The sequence below is a fragment of the Ascidia mentula genome, chromosome 6 (assembly GCF_947561715.1).
Source record: "Ascidia mentula chromosome 6, kaAscMent1.1, whole genome shotgun sequence".
In the NCBI taxonomy this organism is placed as follows: Eukaryota; Metazoa; Chordata; class Ascidiacea; order Phlebobranchia; family Ascidiidae; genus Ascidia; species Ascidia mentula.
The window spans coordinates 11,718,911-11,745,471 of record NC_138571.1 but is presented as its reverse complement, the minus strand read 5'-3'; the positions used below and the strand labels follow the sequence as shown (position 1 = coordinate 11,745,471).

General features: G+C 38.0%; 2 protein-coding genes and 1 pseudogene across 2 annotated transcripts; 2 read left to right on the top strand and 1 right to left on the bottom strand.

Moving 5' to 3' along the window:
* Window positions 1-2,460: 2,460 nt before the first annotated feature.
* Window positions 2,461-4,068, bottom strand: LOC145907204 (cytochrome P450 4V2-like; annotated as a pseudogene).
* A 5,462-nt stretch (window positions 4,069-9,530) lies between these two features.
* Window positions 9,531-11,616, top strand: LOC145907203 (uncharacterized). Its single transcript, XM_082994633.1, has 5 exons — window positions 9,531-9,576; window positions 9,663-9,831; window positions 9,961-10,088; window positions 10,403-10,538; window positions 11,430-11,616. The coding sequence occupies exons 1-5, from the start codon at window positions 9,531-9,533 to the stop codon at window positions 11,614-11,616; spliced, it is 666 nt and encodes a 221-aa protein (XP_082850759.1).
* Window positions 11,617-12,486: 870 nt separating this feature from the next.
* On the top strand, window positions 12,487-26,163 carry LOC145905458 (integrin alpha-8-like). The gene is made up of 19 exons (XM_082992664.1): window positions 12,487-12,750; window positions 12,925-13,031; window positions 13,230-13,300; window positions 13,807-14,013; window positions 14,352-14,538; window positions 15,597-15,745; window positions 16,181-16,328; window positions 16,624-16,755; window positions 17,803-18,082; window positions 18,710-18,870; window positions 19,346-19,482; window positions 19,978-20,165; window positions 21,118-21,262; window positions 21,541-21,686; window positions 21,993-22,097; window positions 22,537-22,621; window positions 22,952-23,182; window positions 23,575-23,793; window positions 24,213-26,163. The coding sequence occupies exons 1-19, from the start codon at window positions 12,518-12,520 to the stop codon at window positions 24,456-24,458; spliced, it is 3,177 nt and encodes a 1,058-aa protein (XP_082848790.1). The 5' UTR covers window positions 12,487-12,517; the 3' UTR covers window positions 24,459-26,163.
* The last annotated feature ends 398 nt before the right edge of the window (window positions 26,164-26,561 follow it).

Sequence of the window (26,561 nt, the reverse complement as noted above, 5' to 3'; positions counted from 1 at the left end):
GCATATGTTGGGCATTTATTTGGTCATTCGCTTTACGAATTCAGTTTCAGAATATTTTCTAGTATGCAATTTTAGTATCCAAGCATGCCCATTGCTTCCTTCACAAATTTAGCACAACTACATTGTCTGAAAATGTACATTTAAAACGCTGGATCACATTAGCTGTAAAACTGAACCTGCTTTACCACAAAAGAATGGAATGTGGCCTGTCAGAAACGCCGAATGACGCCACGTGCGCAGTCAACCGTGCAAGTTTACTTCCAGCGAAGAAAAAGGTGTTTGTGATTTTGAAATTGTTGAGGCTGTCGATAATTGGCCAAGGTTGCAATTCAGCCGTTTGCACTGTTTTGAAGTTGACATGGCTGCGAAAATTTCGTTTGCTGTAAAGGGAGCATTTAGCGGAATTGCACTAAATTTAGTTTCTTTTAAGACAAATCTGCTTATGACACGGTATTTCAAGCGCAGTTTGTACATAGCATAACTTACACCTGAATTTGAGTGTCGTTTACCAGACTTTTTATGAATGAAACCCGTTGCGCCAGTTTGACACCTTGGCCAGTTTTGACTTTAGTTTAACGTCTATCACTAAACGCAGGCCCAACCACATTAGCTTAACCTCCGTAGATCTTTGCCTTTTTTAATGACCCAGAGACAATCTAATGTCTTAACAATCTAATGTAAGTAACTATTGTAAGCAGCTCGTTGGTGTTTTAAATTACCAACACGTTTAGTGGCATAGTAGGGTACCTGTCATGCAAAAATATCTCTTGAATTTTACAAGATTAAAAAAGTGTTTAAAGCAACACATTTTTGAAACCACGATTTTGGTGTGTGTAAATCGGTAAGATCATTATTAATGTTGATTAAACGAATGGCGAGTTGTAACGTTAACGTAGTGTATTTCATGCCTAGTTAAAGTGCATGTGACACGGAAAAATAAAAAATATTAATAGTTAAACAAAGGGATGTTCATAACTTTAAAACTTTTTTTGAGAAAAAAGTAGCTTGATACGGCGATTGGTTTCTGAGATACAGCTGATCAAAGTCGCATTTACCGTTGCAAACGAAATCGAGCGAAAGCGTGATTATTCGTCGTACGAGTGCTGGCAGCAATCCTTATGCGTAGGAATGGAAAACATTGTAAAACTGGTTTAGTATAGATTTGCATTAAACAGAAAAACAACAAGTGAACAAGTACAACAAACGGATTTTTATGTTAATTTGAGCTGCAAACAGATAGCCGCTGTTTCGACCCATTAAGTCTTATTAGTTGCGTAATAATAAAACAGTTACTGGAAGGGGGTTTTCTTGTGGATAAAGCTTTTATGATCGCTAACGTGATGAATGAACTTTTAAAAACACGACAGAGACAAACCGTCAATTAGACATTGCCGTTTTGTCCACTCACAGCAAAAGATATCAGTAATTAAATTTTGATGCTGGCAAAGACCGCCGAGAAAAACTGACCAAATTAGCTGATTATGCAACACAGTTATTCTGTGATAGTACCACTTTTTGCATGAAAGTAGCGTTGCCTACGAGTTCGCGTCATAAATGATTTGATTAATTCGCCACGAACATGTATTTTTCGCAATACAGTTCGTAACTGGAAATGTTGGAATTATCAAATTCAAGTCAACACAAAGGTGAGGTTAAATTTATGACATCACACCCAAAATGACGTCATGTACTGTCACTGAGCAAAGAAACGAACCATCCCTGTATTATCGAAGTACAGAGTAATGTCGTTGCTGCTATACCGTTTAGCTTTCCGATAATCAGGAACAAGTACGCCTCCGGTTTGTGACGTCACAGTAACATAATTTTATTTGATGTAAAAACCTTGTCCTGACCTATGAGGTAACGTAATTTGTGGATTCTCCTATGTTTGAATCTATTCAATATCTGCAATATAAGGCACCTTCTCCTATGTAAACAATGCATAATTTGACGCTAGCGCCTTGTGTGGCGTCAAATTCGCTACAGCCAAAACGATTTACGAATTTAGATCGCCACTACTTTTTGTGCAGTTTTCTACACTTCTTAGTTGACGTAGAACCGAAATACTTTCGACATATGTTTATTGTAGATGTACCATTAGTTTTACGCAAAGTTGCCATGACCGTATTACATGCATTTTAAAAGAAACATCCAGAAATACTTCAAAGGAGTGGCAGATGTCGGATATTTTGTTTTCATGATAAAACATCAGAAATACTGTAATTTCCGCAAAATTATATCATCAGGTCCTGCGTTTAAAAGAATTAAACCAAACAAAAAAACAAGGCTCGACGTTGGGGTAAATTTTTAAAACTCCGAACCATGTGGGGAGACCAAAAACACGATGAAGCAGTGATCTCCAAACAAAGAGCTGACCTAGACAACATCGAAAAGCGCAAAACAAGCGGATGGAAAACACGCAAACATGAGGAAGTCAGTTTTTGTGGTACCTGAAATATTCTACATTTGCTTCATTTTGTTTCGTTTTTCTAGGGTGATACGCAACGGTTTGGAAGGTTGTAGGATTGCAGTCGCCTTTATCCTAACGACCTCTGCTTTGTCATAGGATCTTACTCTGTAACAACTTAACAAATGTGTGAGAATCACTTTTTCCTCCATCATAGCAAACTTCTGGCCGATGCAGTTTCTCGGTCCAGCTGAAAATGGAATATAGGCGAATGGGTGACGATTGGCGCATCTCTCTGTGCTAAAGCGCTCAGGATCAAATCTCAAAGGATCTTCCCATACTTCAGGATTTCTGTGTAGATTAAAGACGGCTGTCATGGTTTCTGTGCCTTTGGGAATCATGTACCCATCCACATAGCAATCTTCCGTAGTAACTCTTGCAATCAGAGGTACTGGAGGATAAAGACGCAAAGTCTCCTTGATGACCTTCTCAAGGTATCGTAGATTGTTTAGGTCTTTGGTTTTGAGAGAACGTACGTCACCAATCACGTCAGAAATCTCGTCATGTACACGTTGTTGTACGTCAGGATGGCGCCCCAGGAGGTAAAGACACCATGTTATAGCCGAGGCGCTCGTGTCGTGACCTTCAAACATGAACGTATCTGCTTCCTCCTGAATGTCAGAGAAAGAAAGACTTTCTCCATTTTCGGTCTTGGCATGAATCAGTACATCCATAAATGCCATTCTTTGTTTTATCTTCTTATCGCTTTGCATATTTTTCTCAATAACATGACGTGTAAATCCATGTAGGATTTGAAGGAGTTTTTCTTGTTCTTTCCCCATTCTCATCCTTTTAAACATGTAGTCCCACCAGAGGGCGGGCTTCTTTTGACGTTCTTGAATGATTTGCGTCATTCTGAAAAGAAAAACAATTTACACCTTGTGCATATGAACTACGATAACCTGACTGGAATTAGCCGGACAGTCAATAACACCGCACAACAAGTATATCTTACCTGCTGACAGCCTGTGCGTATTTCGAATCTTCGTCACTTTGAGCATTCACTGTCTGTCCCATGGCCGTCTCACAAATGATGTCAAGAGCACACAACTTCACGATCTTTGCAATGTCAACATGGTCGTTAGAGGCGATTTTTTCTTCAAGTATATTCAGCATCTTTTTGCTCTGTTCCTTCATGACATCCAAAAAGTCCTCCAGGATATGAAAATGGAAGGCGTGATGAGGCGTCTCCTCTGATACCACTTATTGCCACTAGATGTCAGCAGACCTGTGCCCAGCCAAGGGTGAAGAAAACGGTAAACGAATGACTTTTCCGTATGCTTCGAACTTTTTAACAAGACTTCGACTGTTTCAGGGTGACAAACTGTGATCAGAGGTAGAGGCCCCATCCACTGCAACCAAAACCTGCTCTTTTTCTTTTCGATCATGTTGATCGCCAAGTCTGAGGAATACCGGAAAAAGTCAGTTGGATCGTTTGGCAACAGATAGGTGTGGCCAACCAACGGGTAAGCAGGGTAGGGTATCTGTGGAAGTTTGCGCCATGCTAGGCACTTCTTTGTGTACTCATAAATGTCTGCACGTCTCCGGAACAAAATGGAAGCGATGAGTATAGGTAGAATGAAACAAAGAAGCAAATCCATTTCCAGCAAAACAACAAGAAACTTGTACAGGACAAAATTTCGTGAGATAATAGATTTTGATACAAATGTAAACACCTAAAAAAACTGATTTTTTTTAAATACCTTAAATTTGTTAGATACTAATTTCATCAATCACTTGCTTTCTACTTTTGCTATTTCCATATTCAAAACTGCAACGAAGCTGCTGTGTACAGTTGACAAACTCTTTTTACAGTTGACTGAAATTGTACAAACCTCAATCTCAAAGTCGTGTGGTGCGCAACCATCCATACAAACGCCGGGTTTGGTGTACTTCTAGCGCCACACGTTGTATCTCAGCTATCCCGGGAAATACAAATCTGAAACTTCACACGAATGTCAAATGACACCTTACAAGTTCCGTAAGGTACAACACCCACAAAACCAAAACGTTATTTTTTGCAAATTTAGCACATCTGACAAGTAACCTGCATTGCGTCGTGCGACTTTTACTGCTCTGTTAAACGTCTTAAACAAACACGCCAAACCAGCCCGCAGTTACAAAGAGAAAAAACCTCAACGAACGACATGTACTTAACACCAACTTGCCGAAATCATAGAGCAATAAAAACTGATCCAATTTAGACCATTGTGGTATCCTCGGAAAGACATGCCACTCTACTTCACACTGAAGTTAAGTTTGAAGATATACTGCGCTTGTTTACTGGCATTAAAAACAAGAACAATATAAGCAATACTGTGACGCCACAAACAAATTCAAAATTCAGTCTAAAGTAGCATCGACCGAAAGACATGTCCTTAATGACAAAGCGTGACAAATTTCAGCTTACAGCAACCTTCACTTTTGAGTTGGGACCCCATCAAACACCCCCACCTAATCAACAAAAAAATTCCCGCCTATTTTCCCACGTTATTACCGATCTCAAAATCCTCAACCTTCGAATCAAACCCTTCAATGCCTCCGTATTTTGCCCTAACCAATTTGCAACACCCGGAAATTCAACATCAGATCTAACATCCCCCTTTTTCTTGATCTTTACCACCACGCCTCCTCGACTCAATCAGATTCATTTTTTGTCTCTTGCCTTCTATGGCTCTCTCTTAAAACTTCAACACTTTTCCCCTCACTTTACAAAGTACCTTTGCCCACTTCATTCTTCAGCAATTTCCCGGACCTTAGTCAATGGTTTTCCACGATGGATTTTCCGTTCTGGAGATGAGTCAGACAAGGAAACCCCTTTACAAAATTACAATATAAATAACCTCGTGTCGAAACGCAATTTATTACAAAGCATATTCGCTATAAAAGTATCATCAGTTCTAAAGCAAAACGGAAAACAAAAGTAAAATACTGAAAGTAAAATGTTAAAACTGGCCGAACAAATAGGCTGCTGGTGGTAACTACCTCCAAGTCACTCTGAATAGTCAGGTGACCTACTTGCGTGGTGTAGCACCGCGGCCACAAGCATGTGTTGCGTGTGAAGATAAAACCTTTGGGCGTATCACGTGATCGCAGTTAGTTCATTTCTTGTGTATTTATTCGTGCGTGTAAAAGTTTTTGCCATCTGTTTTCATAATTGTCCAAGTGCTCCAAAGGGGGGTTTGTAACGTCCAATGAAGGCCCCTAACGGTTTAACGCCTAACGTCACATAAGACGGGTTCTCTTTGAGAAACGCTACCCAATCTGTGCCTTCAGTATTGGACAAGTTTAATGGATTTTTCTTTGAATAAGGAAAGCAGGCACTTGAGTACGGTTACTTGCACACAAAAATTCGTGTCAGGACATAAACGTAAAACAATCATTTCAAATGCTCACTAACTATTAGGGAACCGGCACGTTTTTAATAAGCTCAACGACGTCAGAGCACCACCCACACACAATACGTATATCCCGTTTACATGAGCTGTCGAAGTATTACACAATCAAGTATTTAATTAAGCCAAAGCTATAAAAACAATTCACCAATGCACTGACACATAAATTAATTCTTTCCCGTAGAAACTCCGTTCCTCGCAGTATTCATATTAGGAAAAAAGGGCAATACGGTTCGTCAGCACATGTGCAATATTGGCCATTGTTACGTCACATTAATTATTGAGAAATATCAAACTAATTTAAGGAGCGGATAAAGGCTTAATCAGTGCTGTACTTACGATGTAACAGCCTGATTGTTCTAATAACACCACAGAGCAGCATGTAACTAAATCACGGTCTTTTGTAAAACTCTGCTATTCCATAGCTTGCACAATCCAATTGGTCGTGAAGCTTGATTGCATTTTACCTTTGATTTCCGTCTTACGTTGGAGCTGATGATGCTTTTAGCGAAACATGTTTTTTTTGGTAAGAACTGCGTTTTGACACGAGGTTATTAATATTGTAATTTTGCAAATGTGAAATTTCCACTTGGGTCACGCGCAACAAGTGGCGTTGGAAAAACATCGATTTCGGAATGAAAATATTAAAGGAAACCCTCTTCGTCTGAACCTTTTCCTGATCGCCTTATATCCGCTCCTCGTTGCTCTCCAGAACCACTTCTCTATCATATCAACCACCGTGCCATGACGCAACGCATCCAAGACACACTATAGTGGCCCATCGACACTCCCCTATACCACAAGCATTGCTTCTCATTAAATCATTTTCACCGGCCTTTAGCTCAACCCCACCAAGACCGAAGCGATTGCCATTCTCCACCCCCAAATCCCCCCTCCGACCCACCCCCCGGGACGATCCCCTCCTAAATGATATTAATTGGAACACAGTCACAATAACCCTTAACATACCTAAATGAGCGGATTAAGTGGGGGTGTTTGATAGGGTCCAAGTTAAAAGTGAAGGTTTTAGATTAGAAATCTAATTTGTTTGTGACGTCATAGTGTTGCGTAAATCGCCACTAGATGTCGCTCAAACACAGTAGGCACCTAAATTTTAGTGGATGGTAAAGTAGAAGGATAGACCTTCCAGACGACGTATCAATCCATTATGTGGGGGGACGTAGTTTTTTGCTACGACCCAACGAATGTGTGGTGCTAAAAGTACACATGGTCGGTTTCGGCCATTTTGCGTGTACACGACCGGATTATATGGGGATGTTTGATGGGGTCCCAACTTAAAAGCTAAGGTTGGTGTAAGCTGAAATTTGTCACGCTTTGTCACAAAGGACATGTCTTTTGCTCGATGCTTCTTTAGATTGGATTTCAAATTTATTTGTGACGTCACAATGTTGCGTATACCGTTATTACTATTAAATGCAGTAGGTGGCGTACAAGCGCAGTATATCTTTAAACTTAACTTAGGTGTAAAGTGAGTGGCAGGTCTGAGGATACCACAATGGTCTTAATTGATCAGTTGTTTTTGCTCTATGATTCTGGCACGTTGGTGTTAAGACTATACATGTTGTTCGTTAAGGATTTTCCTCGTAGCAACTGCGGGCTACTTTAGCGTGTTTGTTTAAGGCGTTTAACAGAGCAGTAAAAGTCACACGACGCAATGCAAGTTACGAGTCAGACGTGATTAATTTTCATAAAATAACATTTTGGTTTTGTGGGTGTTTTACCTTATGGAGTATGGTATTAAAGTTCGTTGAAGAGCAAAACTTCGAAGTCTTGTAACATTCGTGACGTCATAGGTTATGACGTCATTTTTGGGATAGTAACTCGTAAGGTGTCAATTAATATGGTGCTAAAAATACACCGGACCCCAAAAGTCAACAAAACCTAACCGCGGTAACTAAACATGAACAAGGGTGACATCTGTCTGGACAATGTCAAGCAACGTACTATCTAGCGTTGTAACAATTGGAAATTGTACTTACGTCAAATGTGTCAGAGCATAAAAAAGTTTCGAATGCTTGAAAATGTTAATGATCAAATTTGAAAGCCATGGTCTCACTTTTTGACAACTCACGAAACTTGATAGGTGCAATCTAACCTTTACGAAAGAAATCCCTCAGTTTTGAGGCAAACAATGTTATTACGTTGATTGCAGGGACTAAAATTCTTAAATAATTCTTATACCCTAGAAACAGTACTGCTGGAATTACTTATAACGCTAAAATAAAGATGTTAACCCATATTGGCACTCTTTTGTGAAAGACTAACTTTTGTAATGTGAAAAGTACACTATAGCTTTCGCGAATTTCCCTCGCTTCGTCAAGTGTAAATGAACACAATGTGATACAAAAAAAAACAAGCGCAAGGCGGTCGAAGAAAAAGGCACTGTAAACGATAAGCTGTCGTTGGTTGGCATCGTCGTGTTGCGGCGTCCTTCCTGCGGCATCGTCGTGTTGATAATGGCTCATGAATCCCCAATCTCTGTTGAGCCCATCTTTGATGGCGTTGAAGCAGTTAATGTGGTGTTGCTCGACGGTGAATGGCCAAAAGAACGATGTCCGACATAATAACACTGAAAAGCCAGTGGGGGCACACTTCAACCAGCCTAATCATAGCGTGGACGACATGTGGGTAATGGTCTTGCAAAAAGTCAAAGGGAAATCAAGACTAGCAAGGGAGACGGCCGAGTTTAATAATTTGATTCTCACAAAGCAATTGTTTAATCTAAACTTAAAAAGCATTGCAAAATATGAAAACTTGCATAGTGTGACCAAGTTTACAACCAAAGGCTTGATACATGTATTTCTATGTTAAGTTCAACAAAGCGATCTCGCAGAGAGTTGGTTGATGTTAAAAAAGATGTATTTCACCTAAAGACATCATCAGTTTCTGCAACTTATTCAAATAGAATTAGCCAGGGGCCTTGGTTTGAACTGATCCAAATCATTGACAGCTGCAAACAGGTGTACACACTGTTTCGACCTGTAAGGTATCATCACCTGTCTGCAGATCTTACAGATTATTATGGCTTTTTGCGCATGTAATATGATCCAAATTAGTGTTATATTCTGCTAACACAACAGCTTATCATATGCAGCATATTTGAAGGTAATTCGAGGTCTATTGAAAGCAAAAGCGCAACTTGTGGAACAAAAGTCTTCGCACATACTGTACCCAAAACAAAGCAAAAGTTGCATGTAACAACACTTCACAGAGCCTGTGTTAAACTCGCCAAAACTTAGCAGTTGAAATGCCTATGCTCTGTACATCAGGTTGACTAATAGGAATAAGTTGACTGCGTACAACAAAAGCACATGCAATTCAATTCAGTAACACTAGCTCGCCAACGCTTCCTTCACAAATATCAACATCGCATCACATCCTTGTGCTGGAACGTCAAAACTATCGTTGCGACATTTACTTACTGTGTTGGTTACTGTGTAGGGGATGGAAGGAAGTTATGATAATAATTATCAAACGCTGTTCTTTGATTTACGACTAAGGTTATGCTTAATAATAGCAATAACAAGGTGTACAGGTATGCGCTGCTTGGAAATAAAAAAAAACAATTACGTTCTGTGACTGAACAATCGTTTGTAAAACAACGTTTATGCGGACGGCCAAAGTAGGTAATTTTAAAATAAGTCAATATGACACCACCCCCTGGTAATGTGGTAAGCACTACTGACATTCAAGGTAAGGCTTGGCCAATTTAATGCACAATTATAAATGCTTAGTAAATAAGATTTATTGGTAGTCCATGTTTGGTTTTTGCAATTTAGATGTGCAGTCGGTGAATTGCGGTGACAATTTGACTTGCCACAACGAGGCATATTGCTGCGAATTTTCAGACGAACATTTTCAGTGCAAAGATTTTAACGATGAAAACTACTATTGTTATCAAGTTACTGATAGTTGGCTAGGCGGAATTTTTGGTTTCGATTCATCCTGGTATGTCTTTAAACTTGATTTAACATCTTTGACTTTGTACATTTTTACTCTTTTATGATTGCAACGTAGTGATAGTTTTTGTCCGAACTGTAACAAATTTATCCTTACATATTCCATGCTATACTTCAGGATGGAACCCGCTTATATTGGGGTAGGTACAATCGTTGCTATTGTCGTTTTTATCAAGATGTACATGGAGCACAAAAAGAAACAAAGACAAAACGAAAATTCCAACCTAACAAGCAGCTATCCACAAGGTGAGGATATACCACATCACAACTATAACGTTTTAATACACAACTCAGCTCAAACAGCTTTCCTGACGAAAAATCACGGTTTATTTATAATTACCTTTCGGTCGTTATGCGTGTACCAGTACACAGGAAGGTTATCGGTTGCATAACGTAGATCACAATCATTTTTTGTTAGCTTTTATAGCTTTCCATTGAGTGAGCAATGTCCCGCAGCGTCAACACAAAGTGTTTTGATAAATATGTGCGTCCGCTTTTTGCACTGATCATCAACTAATGAATTGTTTATAAAAAAAACGAACATGATTTTTGTATTGTAGCTCCCCCTACTACAGCCCCATTGGGGATGACCGCCCCACCAACATATGCCAGCAGTCAACAGTACGGCGGAAGCTACCCCCAAACAGGAATGGGACAACCCCCCATGCCATACCCGCCTCCCCAGCAACCGCCGGGGTTTGTCAACCAAAGTCCTACTGGGGGGTCGATGTTTGGAAATAGTGGACTATTTTAACGTGTTTTTTTTCTGCGCAAATATACGTACACCAATGTATTTAAAATCTTTGGGCAAAAAAGTCTATTTTTTTATGTGGATCAACAACAGCGAGCGAGTTCTCTTTTTCGTTGAAGAGTCTAAACGCGCGAAATGCGTGATGGAGCTAAACATGAAAAGATCCACCTGCAAAACTGTTCTTGGTGTTCGGTGGAACGTTTCGTCTGACGAGTTCGGTTTCAACGCCAACGTAAATTCTTCTTGGAATCGGATAAATAGGGCTGTCGGGTGGCTGCACCGATATAAGTTGATACTGCTGACAAAGAGGTTTCCTGCAAAATGCGAGGTACCTGCTGAGCAGCTTATTGCCGTGGCCGAACTTAAAGCTGCAGAGATCGAGATATTAAAACATGTGCAGGGACGCAGTTTCCCATATGTCATCGGCGCGATTTGAAAGGCTATCGAAGAAGAAAGCCCTGGGAAAACTTAATCTCATTCTAGCCGATGGAGTCATGAGAGTTGGTGGAAGACTTGAGCGTGCAATAATTGACTTTGATTCGAAGCATCCATTCATCCTTTCGTACAATCATCGTGTTACAGGCCTGGTGATTATGCGAGGCTGGTCATGCCGGAATGGGACACGCGTGTGTTCAATGTACTTCCTGATCTGAATAAAGTGGTGCGTCAGATGGTCCTTAAGACGCCCAATTGCAAATGTTTACTTGTTAAACCGCGACGAAGCAATGTGTGTTTAGTTGCGTTATGAATTGGCTTCGCAATCAGTGCAGATATTGGTTTGTTGTTTTGTATTTTCATATTTGCATCAAAATAAGAACATGATTTTTGTATTGTAGCTCCCCCTACTACAGCCCCCTGCCGATGACCGCCCCACCAACATATGCCAGTCAACAGAACGGCGAAAACTACCCCCAAGAAGGAATGGGACAACCCTCCATGCCATATACCCGCCTCCCCAGCAACCGCTTGTCAAACCATAGTCCTATTGGGGGGTTGATGATTGGAAACAGTGGACTATTTTAACATGTTTTTTTTTGCGCTAATAAACCTATAGCCTATACCAGTGTATTTCTAATCTTTGGGAAAAATAACTTATTTTCCCATCAAAAGCAATCCAAAATAGCGTAATACAGAGCACACTTTAAAACTAACGGGATGGGACAGTTTAGAATCAAAAGTGCCTATCGTGAATCTTTGGTAATGTTCCTCCCCACATGAACCTACAATTATTTACCGGCAAAATCGAAGCGTATAGTTACTTTAAGGAATAGGCTCACTACTATAGTCTGCATAAATTAACTTAGTTATGGAAAACATTTTCTCGTAATACGTTTCGTTTTAGTTGCAAACTATTTTTTGTCGTTTTTCTACGAAACACATTTAAGGCCTCATTGCGTTGAATTATTTTCGAAACCCCAAATTCACAAAGGGTGGAAATGACTCACTTTGAAGAGAAAGTCACAATGCAGGATTTTTCTCTTTTGGTTGAGAAACCAGTGCCGTATAATGAATCACTTCACTTGACCAGAGAGAACGAAACCGCGTGATTTCCAAATTTGGGTGCGTCACAAAGGGAAAGTCCCTTACTAGTAAGGAGAATTGTTTGTACCGTGTGGTGTTGAATGATTGCATTGTGCTGTGACAATGGTCGTCGCGTATTTGAGGTTTACATTCAGAGCAAAAGCCATGAAGATGATCACTGAATCCCAAATAATTGTAACCATGGTCATTTAAACTTCAAGCAAAGCCGTGTAATAGGCTGCAGTCTCTATTTGAAAGCTGAATTTTAGCATAATTCGCGGAACGCGGAAGTGAGGTCGAAAGCCATTGTATTAGAATAGGTCATTGGTTTATTATCATAGATTTTCAAAGTTCTTGTTTATGTTTAGTTTTAGCTTTGTAGGTTAGTTTTGGGGAGCAAAGAATGTTGCTTTTTTACCACAAGCCCCTAACAAGCAGTGGAAGTTCACAACCAGTTCTATTTAAGCTTTGTCGTCATATTGTTTTTGTCCTTGTTTGTTTGAGTGTCATTGAATTTCGGCAAACTCACGCATTTAACTTGGATGCAAAGTTTTCAAATTTCATTAACAGTCCTGTAACGAGTCCATCTTACTTTGGATATTCAGTGGATTATTTTACTGGATCCAAACAAAACTGGTAGGCTATGTTCTCATGCTGCACTTTTCTTCTGTCTTGAAGATAAAATATATTTTGTAGTTAAAACCTTCACTAATTTAAAGTAGACAAGCCGTTTACAGTGGTGTAGGGCTCTATTTTATAACTTAAAAGTACCTTTAAACTCAAGGAACGAATAAGACAAATATTTTCCAGGATAACAATTGGTGCTCCGAAAACCAGCACAGGGGGTGAAGTGTACAGATGCAATTACAATCCAAATGCAACAGCGTCTAACTGCAAAAGGGTTGTCATTGTTAAAGGTGATGACCTGACTATAAAAACAAACTTATTTGTTAACAAGTGTCCAAACTTTATTCCAAAGTTAATCTTCGCTTGTTTTGTTGATTATAAAGTTAGGTAGGAGGAAAATCAGTTAAATTTGGTAATAAAATGTTGAAATGCACATAAACATTTCTTTTGATGTGCTTTCATTTTAAATTATTCTTGTTTGTATTTAGAGAAAAGCAAAACAAATGTTACGCCAATGCTTGGATCTACATTGGCTGTAGGTCGCAGTCGTGAATTACTGGTAAGTTATAACATACAGTAGGTAAAAGGTGTGATAGGATTTTAAGAGAGTTACCATCAACATTATAATAGCCTTGGGTCTGTGTGAAAGGCATTTTGTAAAGCTGAGTACTAACCTTGTATTGCACAAAGCTATTTGCCATGCCAGTGTTTGCGCCAAAATATCTTACTGTGCAAGTCAGTACCTCCTTAAAGGATCTGCGTCACTTTGTATTATGGGCATGCTATTTTTGTGATTAGTTGTGCAAAATTGGATGGAATTAGCGATCATTTAATGAATAATAATACTTGCTCCTGACCTGTGCAGCATGAAAAGTAAATTAAAATAAGTTTCAAACACATATTGCATTTTCTTAAAACATGGACATTGGCAAAAAAACAATATTTCTGGATTCTGACACCTCCTTTTTTAACATCTGTAAAATTACCCATTTTTTCTCCCATGTATAATTATTAGCATTATAGTAAGTTCATCTAAATCCAACTTTCATGCAATATTTTTCTCAGACGTGTGACCCAATGTATGCACATCTGACTCAGAAAAATGGAGTTAATTTTTATGACCTTATTGGAATCTGCTACTATCTGAAAGACTTCACTAAATCCAATCCAGTGACATATCGATACAAGCCTTGTGTTTCAGCTATTGGTACTCGGCATTATGGTGACCTACACAGCTATTGTCAAGCTGGGTTTAGTGCTACTTTCACTAAGGTGACCTTAATTGTCTTTATTGTGGCTAATTTAGGTATTGAAATCCAGATTTGTGTGGTCTAAATTTAAATTTATTATGCAACAGGTTTCATGTTCTTGCATGTAATTTTCAGGACAAATTTCAGATTTTTTTTAAATTTAAGATTGTGGCAACTATCATTGCCCATGAAATTTACAAAATCTCAATTGTCATTAAATTTAAATATCATGCATAAATAAATACTTCTATATTGTCACTGTTTATTTAGTGATTTTAATGCACAATAAATGTCTGGTTTAATTTCACAACCTGTAAAAATATATTTTTTTTCAATTATTTAATTATTTTTCTCGCACAGGGAAACACTGAGGTGTTACTGGGCGCTGTTGGTTCCTATTACAATCAAGGTTCACTAATGTTGATCAGTGATCTGTATGAAAATATCACCTCTCTTCCCCTCCACACTGGTGAATTCTCACCGGCAGTTCCAGATAATTGGACTATGGAAAACTACTATCGACAAACTTATGACAACAATTTGATGGGTAAGAAATTCACAATTTTCTTGCACTAAATAGTGTCTAACTTGTTTAGTTTTCGGTATTTTTGGCTGTAGTACGAAACAATCTAGGAAAGTACTTAAAACAATAGAAAAAAAATTGTTTTCCATTTAAAATATTTTTCACAACCAGTAAGCCAGTAGTGTTGGTAAGACCCATAAAATTGTGTGCTAAACTCATTTTGTATTTCACAAGACCTGTGTGAGCAATTCATTAGTTTCAATTGCTTTGAATTGGCCTCTGCATTCTGTGTCAATCAGGAAGTATTAAATGTTTGGCGAATGGCTCCTAGAGGATGCAGGCTTCCCGCACTTGGAAACTGATCTTTTGGGAAGCCCATTAAGTTCTAAAGTAGCATTAATTAACCTTGTGTCAGATAATAAAGTGTCAATTCCAAGTGTCTTTGCTTGCCATTAGCACTTTTTAAATGTGTTGGCTGTGTTTGTGCCTACCGACAGGCTTGTAGATGTGGCATTCACTGATTCAGATTTCAGAAAAAATTGATCCATTGAAACCTCGCTAATAAATTATGTATGTATGCGATCTTTCTTGGCCCACTGAAGTGCTACCTGTTCGTGCAAATTGCTTTAACACAGCCCAGCCTTAGGGAATTGCAAAAAAACATATTCATGTTTTTGTGAGGATTTGCTCCTTTTAAAGTAAAACTGTTAAATAAATAATGAAATTAATTTATGATGTTTTGTACAATGCATAAAATTTATTCTTACCTCCCAAAATTTGCCAAATTGTTTACCAAACTCAACACAACCATCACAGCTGTATTCAGAGTTTGTAGTTAAGGTGCATTAAGCAATATGATAAAAATGTTGAACAAACACTGAAATGGATAAGCAAGGCTTGTTCTTTCTGCCACTAATCATTGAAAACAATGTTTCTGTGTCTGATTAAATTTAGCAATTTTGTACTTGCATTTTTTGTTGCCAGAAACAACATTTTTTTTATTTGCTGAACATTGTAATTATTCTAATTGTCTCAAAACTGTTGGATGCAATTGAAATAACATAACTATTATATATTTTCAGGTTACTCGGTAGCAACTGGTGTCACAGGAAGCCATTTGCCACTCATTGTGACAAGTGCACCTAGAAGGTTGGGTTTCGACCTGCTCGGATCTGTAACAGTTTATGATGAGTCCATGGCAACCACCCTTGCCAACTTCACAGGCGAGCAGGTAACATGTGGTTTAGAGAATTTTAGCCACTTTTGTTTGGCTTTAAATCTTGGTGTCAAGGATAAGTAAAGCTCTTCTGCTAGTTGCAGTATTTTTGTTTAAATATGCTGTCTAAGTCTAAGAAAAAGCGATTGTATTGGATAGTTTCCTATGACCTGGCAAGATTGCCCCACTGTGAAGCCCTCAATTTTGCAATCCCAGCTAATGCGTTGGTTATATTGATTTGAAACTCTGTAGTTTGCTTGTCGAGAAAAAGTTGACCCTGATCTAACTTGGCTGCCAACTCACTGTTACATAATGTAAAGAAAATGGATTTATTTTGAAATTGTGATTTACATGCTTAACATAGCATATTCAAACTTTTATGCACACCAGCTCTTGTTAAGTGCTAATTCTCAAAAAGTACTAAAATTAAGTTTAAATTTTTTTCTCCAGACTGGTGAGTACTTCGGACAAGGACTTGTTGTCGTCGACTTGAACAAGGATGGTTTGGATGACGTGATCGTTGGTTCACCTTTGTACTCTGACATTGATCGGAAAAAGCCTGAAGTTGGAAGAATTTATGTTTATTATCAGGAAACAGGTCGGTAGCAGCAGTAGAGCTTGATATGCAAAGAGTTTAAACATCAAAAAGTGTAAAATTTGTTGTTTGAATGTTTGCATGTTGATATGATTTGTTTTCCCTATTTAAGAACAGTACATGTGTATAACCATGCAACATACTGTACCATAAAACAACTGCATTGTAAATTTCTCAGTCAAAGTGTGCATACAAAAGTGTATAAACCTTTTTACAATATGTGCAATAAAGCTGTGTAGTCATTGAAAGAGTCAACCTTTTTACAATGTTCAACATAATTATACTAATTTAATGTCAGGCGCTGGTTCAACGACCCGGGGAAGGCATTTGAAGTTTTCTGCACCTGTAATAATTAATGGGAACATTACTATGGGAAGATTCGGACACACAATTGCAAAGCTTGGTGACGTCAATCTTGATACCTACCAAGGTAAGTGGTTACTCGAAAAAAAGCTAATTCTGTTTGTTTTCATAATATTACAATGTTTAAAACACAATCAAACCATAAAGATGCAAGGAAATGAAGCATCTGGTATTGAACATATTTTAATATGACAATATTGTTATGTTACACTTAGTTTCACTTAGTCAAATCTTAACGATGATGCTAATAAGCTTAAATACATATGCTGTATTTGCTTTTCTAAGTAGTATTTCATCTTACATGTTCTCCAAACTTATATCATGTTACACCAACAACAATTGTAACAGGCCCAGAAAGCAAGCATTTCTCTAAACATGAGACCAGATTCACACCATTCACATTTGTTTACTTTGGCGGGGACTAGACAACTATCACATTTTAAGGCGGTTTCATCCTTTTAAGCAAACACTACCTAAAGGTGACAAACACTCCTATCATACTGCTCATACACTAGTTCAATGAACTCTGGAATGTGATGATATACAACAACTTTCTCACCAGCGTCTGTGTAAAGCCCTGTTGTGTATTGAAAATATTTGTGGTTTGTGGAATGTAGTTATGGCAATGTTTCCAGTTTCAGTATTCAGTGTAACACATAGTAAATATGCTGTCACCAAGAACAGTTTGGATGTTTCAATATGCTTTATACTAATGATTTACCACAAATATTTTTGCTTTAAGTGCAGTTAAGGCCATGAAATAGGTTGTCCTATCTGCAATCTAAACCTTCATCTTCGTGTTTATCTATTTACTATTGTTTTATATTTCAATGAAGAAACAAGTCTCTGTTTGATGTCGGCTGATTTATAAACTTAAAGAGATAAAGTCAATGCCTAACATAGGATCAGATTCTACCAACTTTAATGAACTAATTTTGTTGTTACCCAAAAGGTTAATATGTTATCGAAATACATAGTTTTTCAGTTTTAAACATATATGACAAGTAATTTTTTAAACCCCAGCTAATTATGTATTACATACTACCAACAGTTATGTTTTTGAAAACTTTTCAAAATACCACATCAACACAATTAAACCATTTATTCCTCACAGACATAATCGTTGCTGCCCCCTATGAAACTAACTCTACTGATGAGTCCAGCAACATAGCATTCGGCGCACTGTACATTTTCAACGGTGGGCCAGAGGGCATTCAACCCTATCCTTCACAAGTTATACACGGTGCCGATCTGGAAAAAACTGCAAACTTCCCAGAAGGCCACACTATCAGGGGGCTGGGTTACTCCATGAAAGGCAACAAGGACTTAGATGGGAATAAATATCCTGATATTGTGGTGGGATCATATTTGTCGGATCAAGTGGTCGTTATCAGGTAAAAAAAATCTTTGTGGTTACAATTTTTTCCTAGAATTTAGTCTTTTTGCTGTGATTTTGTATGTATACATAGGATATCTAAATTCTAAAACTATTTTATGGTAGCTTTGGATACTTTTGAGATAGGATTCTGCATGGACTTGTTTCATTTTTGTTGCAATAACACAGATTTTGCTTTGGCACCTGCAACTGGATTTTGACTCAATATTAACAAGTCGTGAAGAGACACTCATAAACATAACTTAATTTTCCTATAAGTCCCCTATGTGAAAAGGTAGAGTTTAAGGATTTGTATCACAGACTTAGTCATAGCATAGGCACCCTTAATGTTAGCATATTAGGTCATGCGTGCATGAGTAACAATTCGTTGGTTTCAAAGGGTATTTCTCAATAAGTGTAGACACAGGTGTGAGTCTAAGCATGATTTGTTCAGTGACTAACAATACACAACATGTGTTACGTAATTTCAATTTCGATTCATTGGTTTCAAACAGTTGTAATGACAAAATAACAGATTTTTCTTACTTAGCCAGTACATGGCACAAAGTATGCTGACAAAAAAAATGCTTTTTATCCAAACACTAATGAACAAATCTTTGTTTTTTTAAATGCGTAATATGTTTAGGTCTCGACCAGTTGTCACTATCATGGGTGATGTTGCCATACAACCGAATAAAGTCGATCTCGAAACACTGTCATGTGATATTCCTGGTGCTGGAAAATCAGCTTGTTTTCAAACGGTGACATGTTTTCAGTACAGCGGACCAGGACTTCCTGGTGCTGTAGGTGGGTTTATATAACTTTTAAGCTGTCAGTAATGTGGCTGTTTTCTGTGGATATGATGCATACAGAGCTATGTTTATCATTGTTTGGGCAAATGTGTTGTATGTTTAAAGAAGTTTCGTAGATTAGAAGCAAACCCCAAGAGTGGGGAGGTGGGTGTAGCTGGTACAACGCACTTTCATACCCATTCTAGGTGATCCATGAATAGCAAAAGGGGGCCCACGAACTCCATTGTTTGCTATGAAACTAAGGGTATTTCTAGCATAACGGCTGGATTCCACCTATAGTTTTATGTAATCTCCAAAAAAAGGCATTGTACTCCTTTTTCTAAGGCCCCTGCATGTATAAACATAGTTGCATATAAAAATAACGCACATTGTAATGATATAATCCCAAAAATGTTCAAATGAACAAAAATACAAAAGTTTGCATTTATGAAATTTCGTTTTGGTGGTAAAGACATTGTGTCGTATCCCAGATATTTCATTCTCCTATGACATGGATTCAAGCAAACCTCCCAACGAAAAACGCTCCTATCTCCTTGATTCCACCCCAAGAAACCTCACGTTAACTTCCGCGAAGAAGCAATGCGTCACGGAAACAGTTTACATGAAGGTAGAAAACGTTGTACAAACACTGGTTTATCTATATTGGGAATTACTTCTTTTGCCAATGGCGCGATTTCCTCCTCCAAGTAAAACGTTCCGTTGATTACGTAAATTTAGACATCGGACACGAAACTTCTAGATTTGGATTCTTTTGCAAGCATTTCAACCCTATTAAATTGTTTATCCAAATCAAGCAGTTCAGTATAAAGAAATCTGTGTTGGCTGGTTAACTTGTTTTCGACGACAATCGTGTTACAACTTATAACGTATGCGGGTTGTTATTTTGCTGTTGAATTTTTTCCAAACTTTAAAGTATAGTTCGGACATTTTTTCTGTTCCAATGAAAAAACACAAGCATTTTTTTCTTCGAGAGCTGCAGACAGCGTAGTGCACTTTGTTTCAACCTGCAAGCTCTTATCCGTGCGGCTGGTGACTATAGCACTGGACCAGCTTTTAAACTCGCAGGCACAGAAATTTCCAAACTTTGTCGTTATTTTTGCAGAAAGACGTCCGCGACAAACTCAGCGCCATCGCAGTAACTGTTACCTACTGGTTGCGCGAAACCAATCGACCCGTTGAACCGATCATCGACGAACTTACAGGCACCACCGCAAGCACACAAGCAGAGATCTTTCGTGATTGTGGGGCAGACGAAATTTGTGTTCCAAATCTATCCATCACCGGAAGCCTGTACGTTAACTAAGAGTTTGTATGAAAAACGAGTAGTTTGTATGAGTAGTTGTTTTCAAACTGTGCGTCGTTTTGGGGATTTTGAAGGTAGTCGCGTAATAATTTGCTGGGGAATTTGAGTTATTTTAGTTTTTCTGTGTAAGATGGTGGCGTTCTGCGACTGGCATGATCGTTACGTTTAATTTCAATTACGTAATAAATGTAAAATATGAGGGAAACGGCTTTCCTTATAAATATTTCAAAATGCACCGCGAGAAATGTTGGCATCACTGGCCCTAAGAATTATACGTCAGGTTGCAGTGAACGTCACTAAAGACTGGGCTAGTTTCAAAAAGCGCCACACGCAATATTTAGTTTGCCATTTTCGGAACTTATGCAAAACTTTTCCATTGAAACGCCTCAGCGAGAAACGTTCCTTGAATAAATGAAGCCATTTTTTAGCCCTTGTGCCACGCTATCTACCGCTGTGCGCCGTAATAAACATACGGCCAGATACACAGTTAAGAGAAATGTAACAAGTTTTGCGCAACTCCAGCAAGGAGAAAGTGGCTTGTAACATTGCTGTGTCGTAAAGGGCGTTTCACTATCTCTCGCTCCTTTACTTAACACTCGTAAAAACAATAATTGTGGTTAATTATCGCTGGCGGACAAGGTAATCATCAATAATGATCAGATGAGTTAACTGGTATGTCAGTCGTTGTTTCATACAACAGAAAAAACATCGAGTCCTTTATTTTCTTAATACAGCTGCCTATGGCCCACTGCCTAAACGGTATGTTGAGTTAAACCCTACAAAATAAAATACCAATCTTTGCTAAATTTCACCTTTTCCCTCTGGCCAGCGCACGTTGCATTGTTATTTTTGCTTCCGGAAATTCTGTTTCAAATACCAACTTATCTTCAATTTTATTTAGTTTCCCCCTTTTATTATAACTTAAATCAATTTGTTTAGGTCACCACAAGTGGCGTACGTGGGTGCCTACACCGAGGTCGTGATGTCGGTTACCGTCGACAACTCCGGGGAGAACGCTTATCTCACTACTCTCGTTATTCATTACCCCGACAACTCCAGCTTTGTGGGAGTACAGGAGAATGCTGTAAGTGGATTTGTCTTTTTCTGTTAGAGTTATAGAGCTGCCATGCGATTTTCCATGAAATGTTCAAAAGTGATATATGACCAACAATAAGGCCGAGACGCCTCAAAATTTGTAACTCCAGAATTTTGTAACGTTGATGGACATTAATGGCAACCCAATTTGAGGTGGAAATTGAATTGATGTGATATAGCGTAAAAATGTGGGGCTTTTAATGCAGATTTTTTGAAATATGCAATTTGATCGCATTAATCTTGTGACTATTTTTCGCAAACATGCAGAATGGATTATTGCAAAGTTGCGTCGACGCTCCGCCGTTGCTTCTGTGCGAACTGGGTAACCCCCTAAAGAAGGACTCCAAGGCGCAGATCAACGTCAAATTTGGGATCAACGATTTGCTTGGAGACGTGTCGCAACTTCTCTTTCAGTAAGTTTTGAATGTTTCTGTTCTGTATTTCTTAAAAAAAAATCCTGTAGTCATGGAAAAATTTGTCGAGCTGTTTCAAGTAAGCTGTAGACAAGGCCACTGTTTCGATCCATTACCTATCGTCAATGCATCATCATTGCCACAAAAAAGCCTGGAGAAGACTTATGCAGTTTGGTACCCAACCTAATGATATAGATCAAAACATTAGCCCTGTCTGCAGCTATAACTTTTTATTGGCCCAATAGCTGTCAAACAGTGTTTCAGCGAAGAAATAGTTCTAAACAGGCGTGTTGTGACTTTTTAAAGGTATTACGCAAACTCCACAAATGAACAGAACAATGAGAGCAACCGCGTGAAATCAACTGTTGCCATTGAAGTTTTTGCCAATGCTCAAGTGTTCAACGCAACAGAGTAAGTGATAGCCTATTAGCCAGAAGCTCGTTATGTCGGTGTGTTGGGTGTTCTCCTATCAGTTTAAAAGTTATTTTGCCTGATTACAAAAATGCCTTTAAAAGCATTAACTCATTGATACAGAATCAAACTTTTTTTTCATACTGCTGGTTATGCCACAAACAGTATTTTTTCTGGAAAAATTTTATGCAAAAATACCATTTTATTGGTAATATTTTGGCACACCAGCAATGAACTGGTGACAAAGGGCAAGGAAGCCTTGTTGTTTGCTTTCTTAAACATTAATAAATTCTGTCTTTTGTAAGCATGTGAATATGATTTACACTGATATGCTTGCTGTGAAATTTTTTTGGCGCCTGTTTTATAGTTCAACTATCTAAACTAAGATGTTAAGATACAGGCTTACATTGTGTCATCTTGGTTCAATTTATTTTTCCAGTCCGCCTGTGGTAATTTTAAGCAAGCTTGGGGATAAGAGTACTGTGAACGCTTCGGCTTCAAAACCTGTCACACACTTATATGAGGTACGTGAAGATTTTTCCCATTTGTCTTGGTACAATTTTCTTGTCATTATAGCTGATTTAGACTTTTACGTACATCAGAAAAAAAAGTAGTAATAAACTAAATAATAATATGACTGAGTCACAAGTACTCAAAACTGTGGATCAGGGGAAAATATTACACCAATTTCTGAGGTTGTTTTTCTAAGCAAAACCAATGTTTCCAAATAAGTCAAAAACCTATTACGCTAGCCTTTGGCATTACCTAGTTTTCTACAACACAATATAAATCTACAGAGACAATTCAGCACACTTAAAGCTGTTGGTTTAAAAAATCATTGGTTTACTTTCAAGATAACCAATGAAGGACCATCAACAATTGAGAGTGCAACGGTTTCTCTTCTGTGGCCACTTATGACATCACAAGGGCACTTTCTTTTGGGTCTCGAGGAAGTTATAGTGAGCGGCGCCATCACCTGCGAGCCAGAGAATATCATTAATGAGAGTATGGCGCTCTCAACTAGCGTACTTGTACCGTCCGATAAAATAGTTGTCGAGGGTGAAGAAGGGACAATCAACTATTATGTAAGTTTATTTTGCTGGTTATTGCAGGAAGTATGCATGCCTACCTATGTTGCAATATAATGTATTTTTCTTATATGCATGGTTGGCTCTGTAACCAACCATTTTCCTGGTGCTTAAGTGCAACATTGAGCAAATTGATGAATAATCTGACAAATTGCTTTTTTGTGCCGTTGTTCTTTTGCTAAGTATGCTCTTTTGGCCGAAAACTCTTTTGTTTGACATACGTTGCTGCAGCTTAAATTATTTGCCTTGACAGTGGACCAAACAAATGGTTTTGTTTATTTTTACCTGCGCTTGTATATTTTTAATTTTGCTCGTTAACCTTGCATTTTCGCTACTTTCTGTAACTATGTCTGTTTAAAAATTTTTGTTTCCATTTTCTGTGTCAACAGAACTGTCACACCATTTCCAAATACTGTTTCGAAATGAAATGTAAAGTTAAGACGATGCCGGCAAAAAGCATTGTGCTCATCCAGTTGAAGGGAAATCTAATGCTTTCTCCGTTGCTTGCAAGCCCACAAGATTCAATTGTGACATCCAGTTTAAAGTTCAGTATCGACTCTTACCCATATGCCATTGCACCCTCATCTGGACCAACTATTCTGTCTGAAGTAGGTGTTATTCTTGGTTCCTGTTAGGTGTTTGGTTGCTTCAGTTGAGTGTAGGTTGTATTTTTTTTTGTTCCAAGAATACTGCACAGATAACTTTGGTGATAGTTTTGAAACTACAATTTTATGCTGTATGTATTTCTGTAGATTTACTTGTTAAAGATCACATTCGTCCACTTTTTTCTTTAAATTTTGACTGTGCAAAGTTTTTTTAATAATTTTGAAAAATTTGTGGCAAACTTTTTGTAATGTGTGTATTCAAAATACGGCACTCATGGTAATAAATACATGATTTTTGTTGCTATTTTAAACCTTTTAATGAAAAAAAAAACAACTTCTAAATGAACAATCGAGACATCAACAAGTATTACAAGTCAGTCATTAAGAGTAAATTATTTTGAAAACAAATGATTCTGTTACAGGTCAACTTGCTAGCAACATATTCCGAAACATCAGAACCCACAAGCGTGGAATGGTGGATCATTGCGGTTGCCGTGGCAGCCGGAGTTCTGTTCCTCCTCATTATCATCCTAATCCTGTGGAAGTGTGGCTTCTTTAAGAGGCGGAACATCCCACAAAAAGAGCAGGATTTGCAGCAACAGACGCGGTTAATGGAGCCAGAGGAAAAGGACGACATGCAACTTGAATTGGAAGAACACATTAAATAACCAAGCACCTTTAAGTGCAGTCTGTGAAAATCAACTTTTCCTCTTCGGCCGGTTTATGGCCTTTTGCTTATGGCAGGATTCTAACAAATTGTGAAAAATTTAGTCGTGATATTGTGTTTTGAGAAAGAGACTCATGAGGGGAACTGCATAATGCAGTGAGATGTCAGTGGTGTTTATTGATTTTATTATAGGCATATTAACTGCATTTAATTTTTATATGTCAATGTTTAATAACTAGTACTGCCCTTAGTTGTTTTAAAACTAACTAAATGAGGTAACTGTTGCATTTATTTTTGACGTACCGGTCTAAAAATTCAATCATTTACTTATGTCAAAAGTTGTCTGAAAATAACATAGAAACTAAGCATACATAAAAAAAAAATAATGCAACAACAAACTGGTTACAAATGCAGATTTGATATTTTGTTTTGAAAAAGATTCGTCACTTTTGAGTTACTCCAAATGTAAAACCTTTTTTCAAAAGTTATGTTTTAATACCATTTCCAAACTCACATGCATGAAATTGTGAATATTTTTAGTATGTTGGTACGAACCCCAGTTTCAGTTTATTTTACTGTCATTGTACCAGAAAATTAGCAGCTAGCTCAACAATTTGGACTAGCAATGTGCAAATGTGTTCCTTTTTATATTCTATTGTTGTTGTGCCATGTGTTGCATCCATTGTATTGTCCACAGCATTCGAATCCTATCGTTATTTCCAAATGCAATGGGAGGATTATTTCAAGTCAGTATCATGTCAGTATTGTTTCAGTTGGTGGTTATCTTCCTTGTTATGTGTTATAGTAGTTTGAGGCCTTTGCATATTTTCCACATCAATTTTTGTTTTACCATTTCCTGAACAATCTGTTGTTTTCATGGTTTTGAGCCTGTTTTGGTCTGGTACATAATTTAGGAATTTTTTCCTGAAGCCAATGTGCATTAACAGAACTGCCAGAAGTTTTAATGGTAGTGATGTAACTCAACGGTCTTCAGGTTTGGTGCAAATTGATGCAATTTCGACCGGGTAAACAATTGGGAATTGTAAATTGTTATGAACCTATCACAGTGTTACCAGTAGAATGAATGTTGAAAAATGTTAACAAGGCAGTACGTCACTTCATGCAGTTTCAAAAACCGTTGTTTATATTTTTAAGTTGTAGAAAGCAAAGACATCCTTTTTTAAAGTGTTTGCTGATGCAGAAAACTTCTGTACGCATTAAAAGTTGATGCAATGTTGACATTTTGGATGCCAATTTTTTTGCTGTCCTTTAGCATACGCCCTAGCACAGATTGCCAAAAAACATCGTTTCGCCGAATTCTGCCCAGTATTGTTTTGTTTAACAGTCATCATTTTTATAAAGTCTTGTATTCTGTGCTTTTGTCCCATCTGCTACAAAAGCTAGCAATCGTGGATTTGCGATGCTTAAAACCACATCTAAACATGTTAGGCTAACACCCCTACCACTCGTACTAAAAAAGCCATAACCATTCCGGTGCTTCAAGAAACTGTGCCAAAGACTTTGTCACAATACTCAATTGAACATGTACAGTTGCTGCATATTCCTATTTAACGTATTGTTTTACCAATCTGATGTAGTTTGTGACTTAATTGCACCTAATTCCTCACTGGTTGTGTGTTTTTGATCACTCCGTATGTATCTATAGCGACCAATGTGCGCGCTCTACTTTTTATAATACACTGCACAACAGAAATATTCGGTGCTTTGTGCCAGTGATATTTTCCGTTTTTTGGAACAAGACCTCAACCCTTTTGGATCCGTTGATCACCAGGCCAATTGAGTAAACTCTTTGAAGTCCCATAACCCATAAAAAATCAAGGCTGTTTGGTGATGTCTCCCGAATCTTGAATCTTTCAATAAACATGACTAAATTTTACCGCTTCAAACAAAACTTCATCGCTGATTTGGCAAATCGGCAGCGAAAGTATTTTTATATATATACACATATATGCGTAAGCAATATAGAGCGTATAATATTAATTATGTGAATTGCCAACAGATTGTTACTGTTTTGACCTTATTAAGTATTTCAATGACGTAGATCGTCTCCGTACATCGGCGTGGACTCTATGAAACCGTTTGG

Excerpts from the sequence above, each read along its gene's own strand:
- LOC145907203 (XM_082994633.1), top strand. The coding sequence starts at position 9,531 with ATGACACCACCCCCTGGTAATGTGGTAAGCACTACTGACATTCAAG. Across the intron at positions 10,089-10,402 it reads AACAAGCAGCTATCCACAAG|CTCCCCCTACTACAGCCCCA; the intron begins GTGAGGATATAC and ends TTTGTATTGTAG. Across the intron at positions 10,539-11,429 it reads CCTCCCCAGCAACCGCCGGG|CTCCCCCTACTACAGCCCCC; the intron begins GTTTGTCAACCA and ends TTTGTATTGTAG.
- LOC145905458 (XM_082992664.1), top strand. The coding sequence starts at position 12,518 with ATGTTGCTTTTTTACCACAAGCCCCTAACAAGCAGTGGAAGTTCACAA. Across the intron at positions 18,083-18,709 it reads GATCAAGTGGTCGTTATCAG|GTCTCGACCAGTTGTCACTA; the intron begins GTAAAAAAAATC and ends TAATATGTTTAG. Across the intron at positions 23,183-23,574 it reads AAGGGACAATCAACTATTAT|AACTGTCACACCATTTCCAA; the intron begins GTAAGTTTATTT and ends CTGTGTCAACAG.